Source organism: Pyrgilauda ruficollis, unplaced genomic scaffold, assembly GCF_017590135.1.
Source record: "Pyrgilauda ruficollis isolate IOZ18807 unplaced genomic scaffold, ASM1759013v1 scaffold73, whole genome shotgun sequence".
Taxonomy (NCBI): Eukaryota; Metazoa; Chordata; class Aves; order Passeriformes; family Passeridae; genus Pyrgilauda; species Pyrgilauda ruficollis.
This window is the reverse complement of record NW_024529155.1, coordinates 4,386,326-4,404,102: the sequence shown is the minus strand read 5'-3', so window position 1 is coordinate 4,404,102 and position 17,777 is coordinate 4,386,326. Positions and strand designations below refer to the sequence as shown.

Genomic DNA, 17,777 nt, shown 5'->3' with positions numbered 1-17,777 from the left:
AAGCAGCGCCTGGCTGGCTCACGCTAACAGACGACGTTTGGGGTTTGTTTTTCCCGACATTTCGGGAGAATTCGGTCGGACCGCGGCTCGCGGCGGAAGTCACGTGAGCCGCGGCTCGCGCGGGGCACCCTTCCCTGGCCGCGGCCTGTGGGGCGCCGCCCGCGGCCGCCGGCGGTACTGCACCTCCCGGCCCCGCCCCGCATTTTATCCTGGCCAAGGACAAAGCAGCGCCTGGCTGGCTCACGCTAACAGACGACGTTTGGGGTTTGTTTTTCCCGACATTTCGGGAGAATTCGGTCGGACCGCGGCTCGCGGCGGAAGTCACGTGAGCCGCGGCTCGCGCGGGGCACCCTTCCCTGGCCGCGGCCTGTGGGGCGCCGCCCGCGGCCGCCGGCGGTACTGCACCTCCCGGCCCCGCCCCCACCCCGCCGCCCCCGCCGGGCGCACGCGCGGTGCGGGCGGGCGCGGGACGGCGGCGGGCGCGGCGTTCCCGCTTTGGGCCCCACCGAGCCGCGTCTCCCGGCGCATTCCGAGGGGGCGGCATCGGGGGATTGTGAGAGCGCAGCGGGGCCCGCTGAGCTCGCCCCGGGGCCGTGCAGCCTGCGAGGAGACCCTGCGTCCCGCCCGCCACAGCGTCGGCCCCGCAGCGTAGCGCGGCGGGAGAGAACCGCCCGCCCGAGCGAGTGAGTGCCGCGGGTCCCACGCGTGGGGGGCGCGAGGGGTGACCGGGCACCAGCGGGAGCCGTGCAGGGATGGAGGGAGCGGGGCGGCGGCGGGGATTTAGGGGGCGTCGCAGCGGTGCGGGGCCGCAGGGTTCGGAACGCGCGGATCCGATCGGTCCGTGAGGTGCGCAGGCAACGCGCGGCGTCGCCGGGACGGAGCGAGCGGAGCCGGGAGTCCAAGCGGAACGGCAGCTGCGGGGCGCGGGGCGGCCCCGGCGGCGTCCGGCTTCCGCTTCCTCCCGCCGGGAGCCGCGGCGACAGCGCTGCGACACCGCCGGGCCCGGCTCCGCGCCCTGCGGCCCCGCGGCGTTCGGGCGATGCCGCCCCCTGCGAAGCCCCAGCGAAGCCTCGCTTGCGAGCGGCCGCGGTGAACGGGGCAGCGGAGCTCCGGGGCTTCTGTAGGTCAGCAGAGCGTCTGCGTTGTGTCGATTTTAGACAAGAAGAGCTTGTTAAGCGAACAGGAGATAGGCTGGATATCAGGGAAAGGTTCTTCCCGCAGAGGGTGTCGGGCACTGCCCAGGCTCCCCAGGGAATGGTCACGGCCCCAAGGCTGCCAGAGCTCCGGGAGCGCTTGGACAACGCTCTCAGGGATGCACAGGGTGGGACTGTCGGGGTGTCCGTGCAGGGCCAGGGGTTGGACTCGATGATCCTTGTGGGTCCCTCCCAACTCAGGATATTCTGTGTTTCTTTGATATGTTTCTGAAAATACTTTTATCTCAGCCTGTTCAGAACGCGTGCTCCAAAAACTTGGTGAAGTTTGTGAACAGCGACCAGATGTAGGTTTGTGTTGGTTCTCGTTTCACGGGATAGAATACACTTCAGGTTCTCTGTTAGATCCTCTACAATGCTTTTAAAGAGAAATTGTATAAACGCAGGGGGATACAGAGAACCTGGAGCCTAGGTCGACAAGGTTTTCCCTGTTTTGGTGGGGGACAGGCTCTGTAGTTAATGTGCTCTTTCAATAACTCAAATATTTAATGTAATAATGAAATTAATACATTTAAATAATACTCTAGTATATTATATACATAATGTGAATATATGCTATAGATGTAGAATATAGAATATATATACAGAACACTATTATATAGAATATATATACAGAACACATTTATTATAAATTAAAATGTATTACATAACACATTCTATATAAAAATTATGTAATAAAATAATAATTTAGATAAAGGTGACGTTAAAATCTTTAAAATAACTTCTTTCTTAGCTTTTTAATGGGTTAGATTGAAATGATCTCCCAGTGATTATCAAGCAAGGATGTCTGCTTTCAGGACAGAGTGGATTAGGGCATTTAAATATGTATACACAGGCCAATCTTTGTCCCAGAAGCTCTGGTAACTTGACCTTATTTGTGATGTGTGTCAGACAAAATTCAGGACTTGGATGTGTGATCTCCAAGACTGCTGTGCTGCTGGATTTACTGTTCTGAAGTGTTCCAAGATGTAAACAAGACATCTTGTAACAATGTATTGTTGCCATTTCTGGCTCTGAAATTCAGCTTTTTGTGGATTTATTTTGTCTTTTTTTCTGGGCAGGTCTTAATCATAAAGCCAGGGGGATTTTGGAAGAGTTTTAGTTGTTGTGCTTGCTTGAGATTTAAACTGCAGAAAAACTACATATTTCCTTTGGAAAGTTTTCATATTTAGTGTCAGAAGATATAACCATAGTTAGTAAAATACCTCTTTTTCACATAAAATTCCACTAGTGTGACTGCTTGTCAGGTTTTTTAGATAGAAAACATGGTATCTGGATTCATTCTTTGGTTTTGTACACAGCTCATAAGTTGTACTTCAGTAAAACGGGACTCAGAGCAGTTACAGACATTCCTTCTGCAAAGCTGATTGTGCTTTACGTCACAGAGATAACCAGAAAAATGATGATTTCTCTGCTTACAGCAATTGCTCTAAAATCCATGGCCTGACTTGCGTGTCCTTTGTAGGACACATAAGTAAGCCAATCTCATTTATTTGTAATTTTTTCCCAAACTTTCAAATTAGTAATGGCCAACCAATCCAGTTTTTTAAAAGAGAGCATTGTCTTCAGTCTTGACCAAGCTCTGCTCAGTTGATTCAGTGGGTCCTCATCAGTATTTATTGTAGAAGTTATAAAGCAACTCACTTTTTCTTGCTGCTTAGGTAGGTATCCTGAGGTGGCAATGGGGAGTGGGATATGGAATGTTTCAACCACAGCTTTGGGGTTTTTGTAGCCCTTCAGAATGGGAGTATGTGAGTTATGGTTCTGAAAGGAATTTTTCCAGCTGCTAAAGAAAATTTATGCCATAACTGAACTTTACCTTTCTGTTGTTGCTTTAATTTAAGATTGAATATGGCTGATCACCACAGCTTTAATCTTAAGTGCTGCTGATTGTTTTTGCCACAACATTTGGTTTTCAGTTGTTGTTCCAATCTTGACCTGCTTCTACATGAACTGCAGTTCCTGGGGTTTTTTTTTTTGTTCTAAGAATACCAATTGAAGATCACTGACACTTAGAATTTAATTTCTGTGCAATTCTTTCTAGGATTTTTTGTTTCTTCCACACAGGTGTGAAAAAATGGCAAAGAGAATTGCAGAAAAGGAGCTGACTGACCGAAACTGGGACCAGGAGGATGAAGCTGAAGAGGTAAAATACACACTAGTTCCCCCCCTATGTACACTTGCAGGTAGTAGAGTAGCTGTTTACATTTGCTGTGTATCTTGTGCATAAAACCTGTAGTACAGCTGGTTAAAGGTTTAGCAAGTAAAGATAATTTTATAGAAGTGGATTTTTAAAAATTATTTTTATAAAACTTCCAATTATGCAGACTGTACAGCAAAGCAGCTTTTAAGAGTGAAAATTTCATCAGTGGTTCGGGGGAAAGGAACTTCATGTTTCTAGAGGGAACCCCAGGCTTGTTAAAATGCTTTTGGACTCTTCAAATGTGTGATAGGTATTTATTGAATTGACAGGAAAAGCAGACTTGATTTCTGGAGATTAATGCTCTGAATGCCTCCAGTATTTTTTGAGGGTCAGTAATACCTAATTTTAGAACTATGTTAATTTTAGCTGAATTTCCCCACACAGCCAGAGGAATTAGGCAAATAATTAAGTGGTATGTTCCACCTGATTTTAAAATGAGATTTTCACTTTTAAGGTCTCATACTTCCTTGTGGCTCAGGTTTAAACAAACTGGTTTAGTTTTTGTCCAACTAAAAGTATTAAATGCTTAGGCCTGTAAATGTAAAAAAGAAAACTGTCTCTTCCAGGAATTTGAAAATAAGAAAACTTAATTTTCTCATTTCTTGCAGGGTGGTGCTGAGCCATTAGCTGTCTTTGATAGTGTTTGAGCTACAGCAGGCTGCTGGAGGTTGCCTTAGAGCCCACATCTCCATATAGCTGCTCCAAACTGTGGATTACTGACAGATTCCGTTCAGCAGAGAGATCTTAGAGCTGTGTTTTAAAAAAGCAACCCAAAACTTATATTATTTGTTGTAGTAAAATGGAGATAGCACAAAGAGAAATGTAGTGCAGGACCAGAAAGAGTTTTCCAAGTATCAGCTCACATTCAGGTAGCTGGTAAGCTGATTGACAGTGCAGTATTTTTGGAGTGGGCTGGTTTTTAACTTCTTCCCTTGTTTGTGTGGTAGCAGTGTTCGAGTTGTGTTCAAAACCTGATCTCAGCCATCCCTTCATGTTCTGTGTTTTTGAATATTCCACTAATGATTCCCTAACTTCCTCTTCAAGGTGGGAACATTCTCTGTGGCAAGTGAAGAGGTCCTGAAGAACAGAGCTATTAAAAAAGCAAAGCGCCGAAATGTTGGGTCAGAGGTAACGTAGTCACTGAACATGGGTGCTGGAGTTTCACTCCGTTACAAAACACAACATCATACTCAGCTTTTTGACTTCCTTGGGTTTGTGGTGAAGCTGAATAAAGTTATCATTTCAACTCACCAGGTCATATGTGCACATGAACTTTGCCTTTACTGTTCCATGCTAAGAATAAGGCTAAGGCAAAAAAAGGGTAATACTGCTTTGACTGGGTGAGCAGGGTGTTCTTGCATTTTTTTGAAGTAAAAATAAAGAATGTTTCAGACGCAATGTTGTTTGCAAATGGGTAAAACAGCATTTTTACTGCTTTACTTCCATTTTTTGTAGAGATGGAAGTATGGAAATGCAAAGTTATTAGTTATCCATACTGGAGGGCTGGGGGATGTCTCAGAAGCTGTATTAGTGAACACCCAAATACTAAGCTGCTCTGAGAATGAGAAACATGTCTTTTGTAAAGAATGCTGCTACTTTTTTTTTCCTTCCTCCCTGTCAAGAGCTTTAGTGCCATCTACTCTTTGCACTAACAAATTGAAAATTGAAAGGAAGTTGGCCTTTGTTATAGGTTTAATCCCTGTGAAAGCATTTTTCCAGTCCAGCCAAATTGTTGTCCTTTCAGAAATCCTTGACAAATGCTTTGTTGTGTATATTTTTCCCAGACATCCTTTGAACAAGGCATGCATCGTGTTAGAAACAGACCTGGAGCTTTATGTGTTACACAGATTGCTTTAGGACTGCTTGGGGCTAGGCACAGTTAGGAGCTAGACAGCCTTCTCCTATGCTTTTGATTTTCCTTCTTCAGTCCAAGCACTGTAAATGAGGAAGCTGTTTTAGCCCACTAATGCCTTGAGTAGTTTTAGCCACAAATGTGGTAGAGGATGGAGTTAAATAAATGATTGTACTGGAAGGAGGTGATGCAAAACATAAACTACAGTTTGAGCAGGAGAGATTCAGGGGCAAATGGAATAGGAAGAATAGAACAGAATGAGAAAGGGGACCAGATGGGTTGTAGAAATAGTCAGGAGACTGGGAGCAGGCTGTTAGAACTGGTAGAAGGGCTGGTGACAACTAGGGACCATGCAGCTCCTCACTCTTCCTCCTAGTGGCATGAGGAGGAGAATCAGAAAAAAGGATAAAAGCCTGGGTTGAGATAAGAACAGTTTAATGATTGAAATATAATGAGCATGATGATAAGGGAACCAGAAGAGAAGGAAATAAACCCCAAGAAAAAGCAGTGATGCACAGGACAGTTGCTCACTATCCACTGACCTCATTCCATCCCCAAGCAGGAATTAGCTTCTCCCAGGCACTCCCAGTTTCTCTGCTGGCCATGACATTCTGTGTTCAGGTCACTGTCCTGGCTGTGCTCCCTCTCAGCTCCTTGTGTCCTGCTCACTGGCAGAGCATGAGACACTGAGAGGTCCTTGATTGCAGTGAGCGCTGCTCAGCACCAGCTAAAACATCCTTGTGTTGTCAACATTCTTCTCACCCTGAATTCAAACCACACTACTGTACCAGCTGCTAGGGAGAAGGTTAACTATCCCAGCCAAAACCAGGACAACAGGCTGGACAAAATCTAAAACACAGAAGAGATGACAGGACAGCTGAAGTTGTGTAAGAAACCTGTGAAATATTTACAAAAAGCAAAACTTGAAACTTACTAATGTTCCTACATGGAGCAAGCAGAATGCTGCAGTGAAAAAGACAGCAGTTTAACTGGAATGTCCAGAGAGAAAGGTGGGACTGATCAGAGAGAAGCACAATAAAAATACCTACCTAGGAATGAGAAGCAGAGGACTGCACTGGAAAAAATAGCACAAAAGGAAGCAAAGAGACCCATAACCACAAGGTCAGCCTAAAATTGACAAGCTTTGCCATTTCTTCAGTGGCAAAATCAGAAGGAACTCGAAAGCAGTTCTCTCATGGTTTCCCAGAGACACTGAAAGTTCACTTACAGTAGTAAAAGTTCATAACCTCCAAAGGTCTAAAAATATCAGTGCTTTATTTGCATGTTAATTGTACTTTGTCTTTTAGAAACACCTAAGAAACTATACCATAAAATAATACAGTTGCAAAGACAGTGATCGGAACTGGGTAATGAAAAGGTTGCATTGATAAATATTTTGTGGTCAGGTACAGTCTGTCTTTGCATCTTCTATCAGTCACATTGGAATATTTTGGGTAAATCACAAGAGGTTTCATAGGTGACTCCAGAGTGATGAGTGGATTAAAGTATTGGGCTCTTGACTGCCATTGTAAACACTAAAAGTTGTTGAAAATAAACCTGAAATTACATAATCTTCTGTAGTTATATAAAGAAAACAAGATGTTGTGAATGTCTAATAGGTAGTCAAACACATCCACAGCTCTGAACAACTTCCATGTATCCACATCCTAGACCCAGTTTATTTTCATACCAAACATCTGAGTCTTTTAAAAACAGGAGCAGTGTGTGTCATAAGGAAGCTGTTAATTAAGATGTTTATAACTGGTCTCTCTCTTTTTTCTCCCCAGTCTGAAAGTGGAGGAGCTTTTAAGGGGTTTAAAGGCTTTGTATTGCCTTCTGGAAAAGGAGGAGGTGGCTTCAGTGGATTTGGGAATGGTGCAGGAATAAAGCCTTTGGAAGGGCTGTCCAATGGAAGCAGTAGTGTCTCCAGTACTCCTCCTTTCAGCAGTTTGAAAAGCACCTCTGAAACACAATCAGCATTTGGTAAGTTTTAAATAAGCCTACATATTTATCAACACCTTCAGTCATAAAATTTGTAGGGTTATTTTAGTAGTGAAAAAACAAATGTAGACCATCTTATAGTTGTGTTTTAAGGTTTTGAGACTTTATACCTCTTTGTAAGATTTCTTATTATTTTAGAGTGCTGGAGGGACAAGTTTTCATATGCATGCAATTTAAAGAGGTGGTAACTAAATTCACATTTCTTATACTGGAGAAAAAATGGAAGGCACTGGCATAAGGCAGTCTGTAAAAGGTATAAGGCATCTGGTAACATGTCCCAGTTCTTTGAATTTAAATAAAAAATACATGCTGCTTAGCTAAAGTCTTAGTGTTTTTTCCTTGTACATCTTATTTTGCAGACAGTCTTACTAGAATTTTGTCTGTTACAGTTATACCTACATTTTAAGACATTTGAAATACTTCAGCATGTTGAGCTGTCATGCTTTGGAATTCCCTGAGGAATATTAGTTCTGTCCCTTTGTGCTGGACATGCAGAAATGTTAACACTGTCACCACAGAATTTTGGAGTCACCATGCCATAGAATACAATTGGTGGAGTTTGAACTTTAGAGTAACTTGGATTTCAATGAGCTTGAATAAAATAAGGGAAACAGAAATATTCCATGAGAATTTTTCTAGTTTGCTTCTTAGGGTTTTTTATACAGAAGTGTTCAGAAGCTTGTAAAATTGTGGGCTAGTGCACTCAGGGTGGTTTAAAGCACATTTAAAGCACAAATGGCAAGAGATGAGTTTTTTGATTTAATAAGCATTACAGCTTGCTGAAGTTGTTAGATTTTTGTAAGATTTTGAAGGTTTTGGCAATATATAAAACATGTATTTTTTTAATGTTCTGTACAAGATGTCTTTGGATATTTTTTTTATACACCAGTGTGCTTCATCTACCTTGTCTATCCCTAACTTACTTGTCTAAAGGAAAACTTGGATCTGCTCGCTGGCATGGGAGTAACTGGGGCACAGTGTGACCCAAAAGAAGGAGCTCAGCTGAGTAAGGATGAGTGTTCCAATTAAGAAATACTGTACATGTTAGGCTTTTAAGAGAGCTGTGCTTTCTGGGTTAAAAAAAAGGTTCTAAGCCACATTTCTCATTAGGTCAGCAAAGCATCTGTCTTGTTTTGTTGTGTTGTTTTTTTTAACCAGAGCTTATTAGACCAATGAGTTAAGTTGGATATCAGGGAAAGGTTCTTCCCTCAGAGGGTGTCGGGTACTGCCCAGGCTCCCCAGGGAATGGTCACAGCCCCAAAGCTGCCAGAGCTCTGGGAATATTTGGACAATGCCATCGGGCACAGGGTGGGATTGTTGGGGTGTCTTGGGCAAGGCCAGGAGCCGGACTCGATGAGCCTGGTGGATCCCTCCCAGCTCAGGATATTCTATAATACTTTGATTTTTCTTGTAACAGCATCCCCAGTGTCAAATGGTCCCGCTGCTGCGGTGTTTGCAGAGAAGAAGGCTGCCAGCCCGGCCGCCAACGGCGGCAGCCAGCCCTGCTCCTCCTCAGGTGGCGCCCTGAGCGCGGCGCGCGGCTCGGGCGCCTACCACAAGCAGCTGGCTGCTCTCAACTGCTCCGTGCGGGACTGGATCGTGAAGCACGTGAACAGCAGCCCCCTGTGCGACCTGACCCCCATCTTCAGGGACTACGAGCGCTATTTGGCCAGCATTGAGCAGCAGCACGGAGGCAGCAGCGACAGCGGCTCCGAGAACGAAAGCGGCAAGACCCCCGGCCCGCAGGCTGCTCCTGTGTTCGGCAGCTCAAAGCTTCAGCAAGGCTCCATATTTTTGTTTAACAGCAAAACTGAGGATACCTCAGACAAAAAACCTGAAGCTGCGTCAGAAAAAAGAGACCCGTTGTTAGGAGCTACGTCAACTGTCTCGTTTAATTTTGGCAAGAGTGTTGACAGTTCTGTTTTGCGTTCCCTTGGTTCAGGAACGCTTAGTAGTTTCTCATTTTCTCCTGGGAATTCAGGTTTGTTTGGAAAAGATGCAAACCAGGCCAAATCTGTCACTGCAGCATCCACCAGTTTATTGGAAGCTCAAACAGACAGTGGCAATACTGATGACAAAGGTAAATTCTATGTATTTCTATTTATAGTTGTTTTAATGGTCAGCTGTGAGTGCATGTGACTTAGGAATACTAAAAAAATGCAATATTAAGTTCACTGAGATGATGGCATGGTGTAATGTCTGAGGAGGTTTAGTATATCAGGGAAAGGTTCTTCCCTCAGAGGGTGTCGGGTACTGCCCAGGCTCCCCAGGGAATGGTCACAGCCCCAAAGCTGCCAGAGCTCTGGGAATATTTGGACAATGCCATCGGGCACAGGGTGGGATTGTTGGGGTGTCTTGGGCAAGGCCAGGAGCCGGACTCGATGAGCCTGGTGGATCCCTCCCAGCTCAGGATATTCTATAATACTTTGATTTTTCTTGTAACAGCATCCCCAGTGTCAAATGGTCCCGCTGCTGCGGTGTTTGCAGAGAAGAAGGCTGCCAGCCCGGCCGCCAACGGCGGCAGCCAGCCCTGCTCCTCCTCAGGTGGCGCCCTGAGCGCGGCGCGCGGCTCGGGCGCCTACCACAAGCAGCTGGCTGCTCTCAACTGCTCCGTGCGGGACTGGATCGTGAAGCACGTGAACAGCAGCCCCCTGTGCGACCTGACCCCCATCTTCAGGGACTACGAGCGCTATTTGGCCAGCATTGAGCAGCAGCACGGAGGCAGCAGCGACAGCGGCTCCGAGAACGAAAGCGGCAAGACCCCCGGCCCGCAGGCTGCTCCTGTGTTCGGCAGCTCAAAGCTTCAGCAAGGCTCCATATTTTTGTTTAACAGCAAAACTGAGGATACCTCAGACAAAAAACCTGAAGCTGCGTCAGAAAAAAGAGACCCGTTGTTAGGAGCTACGTCAACTGTCTCGTTTAATTTTGGCAAGAGTGTTGACAGTTCTGTTTTGCGTTCCCTTGGTTCAGGAACGCTTAGTAGTTTCTCATTTTCTCCTGGGAATTCAGGTTTGTTTGGAAAAGATGCAAACCAGGCCAAATCTGTCACTGCAGCATCCACCAGTTTATTGGAAGCTCAAACAGACAGTGGCAATACTGATGACAAAGGTAAATTCTATGTATTTCTATTTATAGTTGTTTTAATGGTCAGCTGTGAGTGCATGTGACTTAGGAATACTAAAAAAATGCAATATTAAGTTCACTGAGATGATGGCATGGTGTAATGTCTGAGGAGGTTTAGTCTGGATGTCAGGAAAAGGTTCTTCCCCCAGAGGGTGCTCAGGCACTGCCCAGGCTCCCCAGGGAATGCCAGAGCTCCCAAGGCTGCCAGAGCTCCAAGAGCATTTGGACAATGCTCTCAGGTACAGGGTAGGATGGTTGGGGTCTTCTGGGCAGTGCCAGGAACTGGATTTGATGATCCTGGTGGGTCCTTTCCAACTCAGGAAATTCTGTATTCTGTGATCATCATCATTCTTAAATTTGAAAGTACAGAATTATACCCCTAATCAAGAACCCAGCCTTATGTAAGCAACACCAAAAGTATGTGCTTATCAAGACTTACATACTTCTGTCAGATTTGTACTTTATACAATATAATATACAAAATAATCCTAAATCTGAGGACAGGAACTGATAAAATTTAAAGCAGCTGGTATGTTCACCTTTGAGCCTGCTGGACTTGTCAATCCCACTACTTTTCCTAGTAGGTTTATCGAGAGATCCCTGCAGTAAAAAGCATGAGATGCAGAACAGTTTAGTCCATTTTACTTAATAGATTGTATGGAGGCCTCCAAAGTTACATAGTACCTGACAGCTTTACTCTGGTCTTTGCCTGTGCTGAATACAATGGGCTGATGGAAATCCCAGTAGCTGAGGGGCTGGAAAGGCACAATCTGCCACTCTCTTATCTGTCATTCTGCAACTAATTCCCTTCCCCCAAATTAAACCTGGCTCTTGGAACTATTTATTGTTCTCTACTTGAACCCATTTGTGGAGAATACTCTGAAGTGTGAAAACTGTTTCTGTTCAAACAGAAGCTTTTGACTTACTAAGCTTTATATTGTTGGTGTTTGATTGTTTGGTGTGGATTGGGTATTTTCATCCCACTTAACTGAAGGTGAGGATGAAGTTGCTTTAAGAGCTGAATGAAAAGCAAGCAACACTTTTTTTGTAGCTGAAGCTGCTGCAGAGTACACATGGACTGAAAGGTGTTCTGGCTGTCACTGACCAGCCACGTGTCCATGCCAACCATGGTGGGCATAAGGGACTTCCAATACACTGCCAAAATCTGTGCTCACAACATTAACATATTAAAACTTTCTATTTAAAGGAGGGGAAGAGGAGGAAGAAGAGCCACCAAAAGTTATTGTTAATGAAATAAAAGAAGATGATGCTTTCTACTCAAAGAAGTAAGTGACTTTAACTTAGTAAATAAAATTAATACCTGTATTTACTGTGTATTGCTATTTTTCACCACCGCAGTGCATAATTAATGATGTTTCCCTGACTTCCTAATAAATAAAACTTGTTAGGAATCCACATAGAATATGAACTTGTAAACGAGTTTAATTACAGGCAGGAGTGTGTAAGATCTTACTAAAATCCTTCTGTATCTTGGGCACAACTCTAATAGTTGTACATGTGATCAGCTTTTTTAACAAGTGAAGATGCTTCTGCCTTCATCAGGTTTTGTACAGTTAAGTTGCAGGACCTTGGGCTTTTACCACAGAAACCTTATACAATACTGCTGGAAAATCCACCAGGTGGATTTACATAGCCTAAAATACGACTCTTCAGTTGGAAAATGCTGGTTATTATTATATGAAGGAGTGAACAAGTTGTGCTTTTAAGCTCAAAATGAAACTGGCTCCACTAGAAGCAGTTTCTCAAAGCATGTTCAGTAGTCCAAGTAATTGCATGTCTGCTTGACACTCAGCACAGAATTTGTCCTGCTACAAAAAGTCATTAACCAGATCTGAAAAGTGTGTGCTACTTTATTAAAATGGCTTCAGGTTTATTAGAGCCTCAGTTAAAAAAATGTTTATAAATTGTACAATTAAATTTTATTATAACTTCAGAATGATACAGCCAGTTCTTACAGCTTTCTAATTAGTTTTTTTTTTTTTTTAAGTAGCCTACATTTATTGCTCCTCACAGGCCCTGAGTACTCAGGGCTTTTACTTTTCCCTGAAAGCAATACATTTATCATTTCAATACTGAAAGAAATAATTCACTTTCTCTTTCATCCCCAAGTGTTGTCCATTAGCACATGAAACAAGGTCAAGAATAATAACGATTTAGGTTGCTCACAGCATGTGAAATCCTGATTACTGTTACTGTGAATCAGATGGATACATGTACCTGGGAGATATCTTTTTATTTCATCTCTACATGGCTGCACAAACAAGGAATTGGGTTTTATTTTTTTCTCCACAGGTGCAAATTGTTCTACAAAAAGGATAATGAATTTAAAGAAAAAGGTGTAGGAACATTACATTTAAAACCAGCAGGAAATGAAAAAACTCAACTCTTAGTACGAGCAGATACCAATTTAGGTAAGTACATTTATCTCAGTAACGAGTCTTGATGTCAAAATTCCTTGCCAAGCATTAGGATTTTTTGGGTCTTTTTTACACATCATTAACAGATACAACTAGTGAAAAGCTTTCTATTTTTTTTTTCCTAAATCATTTAGAATTAGTGACAAACACTTGGATGCCTCTAGTGAGCATTACAAAAGACAACACATGAAGCGGTGCAAGAAGTAAAAGGCTATGGTGTATGTTTGGGGACACAAAGTACCTGTTTTACCCTGGGTTGTCCAGACTAACATGTCTGTCTTGTGTCACAACATTTTGCTTCTGCATATGAACTGTGTCTGGTGGTCAGAATGAGTAACTTGGCATAAACTAAGCACTGACTGGATTCCTCATTTGCTGCTTCTCCCTTGTCCCCTTCCTGTTCTCCTGTGTCCCCCTACTATCATTGGATATTCAGGTTCCTCCATTTAAAAAAGGAGGATGCAGAGATTTTCTCATTTCTAGTGAGGAAAGAAATCTGAGAGCAATGGCCATGAATAGATGCTTAGGAAAGAAGAAGACAAACATACATGATACTTGTGAATTGCCTTCCTTCCAAACACCACCCTAAATCTCTAGTATCTATTCTAACACTGTATTGCAGTAAAAGCTAGAAAATGGCTAACGGTAAATTTTTCCCCTCCTCAAATGCAGGAAATATTCTGTTGAATGTTCTAATTCCACCTAAGATGCCATGTTCAAGAACCGGAAAAAACAATGTTCTTATAGTTTGTGTTCCTAATCCACCCATCGATGAGAAGAATCCAGCTGTTCCTGTCACTATGCTAATAAGAGTGAAAACAAGTGAGGATGCAGATGAGTTGCACAAAATCTTACTGGAGAAAAAGGAGGCTTAAATAAGTTGCAGTCCATAATTTGAGGAATTATTGCCAAACTGCTGCTGCTCTTTTTTTCTTCCATAACTTCATTTGAACATTTAATTCTTTACTCTGATATTAAGAACTGTTATAGGAATTCTGGAAAAATGATGTGAGGAAAAGCTAAACTAGCTAATAAAAGCTTTAATAGAACACAAGTGTTGGACTGTGCTCCCTCATTTTCAGTATCTAAATGCAGGACCTCTTCTGGATAAAGCACATGGATGTAAATCCAAGCATATGTTTTTAGCACCAGTCGACCAAATGGACAGAAATCTGGGTACAAAAACATGGTACCAGAGCTTCCTTACAGACTGTAATACAATGCAAGCACCTCCTGTTTTGGGAAGGGAGGATGTTCAAGCTTACCTGTTGTGACTGTTTCTAGACCACAGATTTTTAATTGGTCTGTTGTATTCTGGTGAGATGACTTTTTAGACCCAGTGACAGCACTGCTCCCCACCAGTGATGATCTCCATTGTGCTGGGTCTGTGCCCTTGCAGACCTGTGTGCTTTCAGGACTCAGAGACTGCAGATACTTAAAAGATAATTTGCTTGTGTAGTCTTGTTGACAGTAGTGGTTCCTGCAGAGGAACTGTCAGTTCTGTTCTTACTGTAGCAACAAGCCAATGATGTGCAATATAGTACAAGCAGACAACTGGAAGACAGTTTTATCTTGGACATACTGGCATTCTCTGGCTTCTGACAGGTCAGCAGCAAAGGGTTGCACTTCCACATGCTCCTTCCAAGGTGTTTGTCTCTAGTCCCAAAACCCAGCTGAGGCAGAGCTGGATGTGCTGCATTGCTCCTGCTGCTGGTACTCTGCTGAAGACAGCTCTTCCCACCAACAAACTTCAGGACTTTTAAAGACCTTTCTGTTGCCTGTTGCCCTTGCCAGGAGACACATGCACAAGGGTGTGTGTCAGTATGTATTTTTCCATGTGATAAAAATGCTATGCTGCACTGCATTAAGCAAAGCAGCAGAGTGCAGCTTTGCCAGAAGCTTTCTGTTGCATGTGGGGAGCATGGGGTAATTTGTAAACTTAGTTTTCAGCTGTGACAAAATTAACCAGGTGGCAATAATTTGGAGATCAGAACATTCACTCTGGTCTTGGTTTTGCTCTCAACTTTGTCAGACCATGTTTGGTAGTTTAAGCCTTTTCTTTTTTTCAAATGTTTGCTGGAAACTCCTTCCCTAGTAACTTTTTCTACTTTGCTTCCAACTCTGGGACTTCTCCAAGAGCTTGATGATAATATGAAACTTGAACTGCTCTTAGATGTGTCACACTGACCAGCTCTGGCAAGATGGAACAAACATGCTGTTTTGCCTCTGGCTAATGTGATACAGAGGAAAAACCCCTTTCCTTAAAAAAAAGTCAGTGTGACACAATTCATACAGGGGACCTGGTAATTCCAGCACAGTGGCATCCTGTGGGCAGGGAACAAGGAATAACAGCATTTGATGAGGTGCAGCACATCTCTCCTGCACCCCTGCTCTGGGGGGAAGCAGATGGCTGCCCCTAGGCCTAATTCACTGCACAATTCAGGTTATGGCCTTTTTCCCCCTCTTCGTTAAAAGGAAGAAAATCTTGATTTTAGCTATACCCTCTTGACCAAAGTTCCAAAAGAAAAAGGCCTTTACTTACATTTCAGCCACGCTTAGTGTACAAGAATTGCATTTTTAACCCTGGAATGTGAAGAGAGCTTAGATGCCATTTGAGATATTTGAAAAATAAACTGGTGCCTTTGGGGGTTTCTTTTTGCATCTGACTAAGTACTTAAACCACTAAAAGTCAGTGACATTGCTTTCCTCAAAATAAGATGCTTTTTTTTTTACAAAAAGTCTTGCTGCTACCTAAATTGGAGGCCCAAAGCTGACAGGGTGTGTCTAAATGTGTATGAATAAAAAACAGAATGCTGCCTAAGAGTTTAGTCCAGGCTCTGGTCCAAGGGCTCAGTTAATTTTGCATTTGTCTTTTGACTGTATTGTCTTAACCCTGTCTCTGTACACAAAGGTTTATAGACAGAGCTCTGGTTGTACATCCCATAAAGAAAAGCTCTGTTCTATAAAAGCTTGGCCTTTTCTTTGCTTACTTCTGAAAGCTCATGGATTTGGAACCATTCCTTCATCCTTAGAAACGTGGACCAACAAACTGAACTTAACACTTCTTTCCTTATGCTTGCCTCTGAAGAGGGGCAATTGTTAGGTTTTGCACACATGGATGTGGCCCAATTCTGACAGTAACCTCTGCCCTGTTTCCAACAGAGTGAATGGAAAAATAAGTAGATGAATAATAAATTGTGTTGGAAAGAATGAAATCTTACCCTAGCCATCGTAGCAAGTAACGCCTGAATTCTTCTGTGCATGTATTTAATCAGTAAAGCCAGGTAAAAAAATTGAGATGTCACCTTCATTAGAATGTCAAATATGTGCATAAACATACAATTTTGAACATTTTACTTGGGAAAAATTGCCTCTAAAAGGACAGGGAAGAATTTCCCTGCAAAGCAGATTTTAATCAACATCAGTTCATGGTGACCATACCATTATGTGGACTATGAAGCAGGAAAAGATAGTCTTACACTGACAAACTTGGTGCTCAGGTATAAAGCACAGCCTTTTCCAGCACTTTAGAAATTTTTGATGATGCTTCAGTTTCTATTTAAGGAGTACTAAAATATAGAAATGCTGTAAAAGGCCAGAGATTGTTAAACAGAAATAAAGGCCTTAAATGAAAAAGCAAATTTCATGGAGACCACAGACATCAGTGTACTACTGCCTTCATAACAAACTGCACATGCTATCCAAGGGAAGAATTTTGATCAGAATTCCAACTCAAGGAGGCATTCCTATGTCTTGGTTGGTAATGTATTTAACAGCTGGATATCAGATACCTGATATTAAAGATGCACGTTTCTGTCCCAATTTGCGTTAATGCCTTCGTTGTTCCAGGTGTACGTAGATGTTGGAGTGTCTTATCCATTCCTTCTCCTCTAATTTTGAAGTTTCAGCTGGAAAATAAACATCTCTGCTTCTCTTAATTATCAGAATAATTTCTAAGGGAGATTATTATAGTGGGCTTGAATTTTATTTAAAAAATACTAAATTGCAGTATGCAAGGTTTAATTTGGGAGGGCAACCCTGTGTTCCTCTAAGCCCTTTTGGTTGATGGATGTGAAAGTTTATATTAAATTTACAGTTCAAATGAACATACTGTAGAACATAAACCAATCAGGAGGTTTGCTGTGCTATTGAAACTGAAGTTCAGCTCCCTTTGCAGCACTGTAACATTTAAACTGTCATTAAAGATTGACTTTCTGATGCCTTAACTTATTTGCATTTGATAAAATTTTGTAGCTGGTGCCTGTGTGCAGAAATTACCTGACATTAAACAATTTAAAGTGGCATGAGCTAGTCTAAATCCAATGAAGATGCTGAATGTGATGATTTGTTAGTTGTTAGTAGATTTCAAAATGCTCTGAATTTTTCAGTGGATACTTTAGTTTTACATACAACGTGTATGTTAATGTTTTCATTAGTTCTGATACACTGAGGTCATGTACAAAAATCCATGGAAAATGTGAATAAATGAATGGAAGATTCATTTGTCTTGTGTGAATCACTTTCGAGTGTATAACATGGAGTAATAAAATTAATTGTACAACCAGTTGCTTGCAGGTGAGCTCCTGCCCCTGGAAAATTCTGCTACTAAAAGAAGGAATGTCCTGCCCTGCCCATTCCTGACTTGGAAGCCTGGAGCCAGTTCAGCAAAATGCTTCCTCCTTGTGGGGTCAGTGAGCTGAGCCAGCTTGGAGCAAGGAGCTGGGCTGCCTTGGAGGGCAGAGGGAACACCTGTGCTCACAGAGCAGTAGAGTCACTGGTAGAGAGACTGACCTCTAAACCCTCCACATGAATATTAAAGGATTTAGAAACCACATCATCTACGTCTGCCTGATGACCCTTTCTGAATTTACTCTAGATCTTGCCTAGATCTAACCTAAAGTCAGGCCAAAGTGATTATTTTCTTCATTGGTTTGTGACAGTTCGCAAAC

The 17,777-nt window shown here is 42.9% G+C and overlaps 1 protein-coding gene across 2 annotated transcripts; it reads left to right on the top strand.

Annotated features, from left to right (window-relative positions):
- The first annotated feature begins 421 nt into the window (after positions 1-421).
- NUP50 (nucleoporin 50) lies at positions 422-17,327 on the top strand. Of its 2 annotated transcripts, XM_041485979.1 has the most exons (8): positions 422-683; positions 3,279-3,357; positions 4,459-4,542; positions 7,054-7,249; positions 8,685-9,347; positions 11,598-11,676; positions 12,704-12,822; positions 13,501-17,327. In XM_041485979.1, exons 2-8 carry the CDS (start codon positions 3,289-3,291, stop codon positions 13,701-13,703), a joined length of 1,413 nt encoding a protein of 470 aa, XP_041341913.1. In that variant the 5' UTR covers positions 422-683; positions 3,279-3,288; the 3' UTR covers positions 13,704-17,327. The 2 variants fall into 2 exon arrangements, with proteins under 2 accessions (XP_041341913.1, XP_041341912.1); XM_041485978.1 differs by lacking the exons at positions 422-683; positions 3,279-3,357; positions 4,459-4,542; positions 7,054-7,249; positions 8,685-9,347 and adding an exon at positions 9,517-10,375.
- The last annotated feature ends 450 nt before the right edge of the window (positions 17,328-17,777 follow it).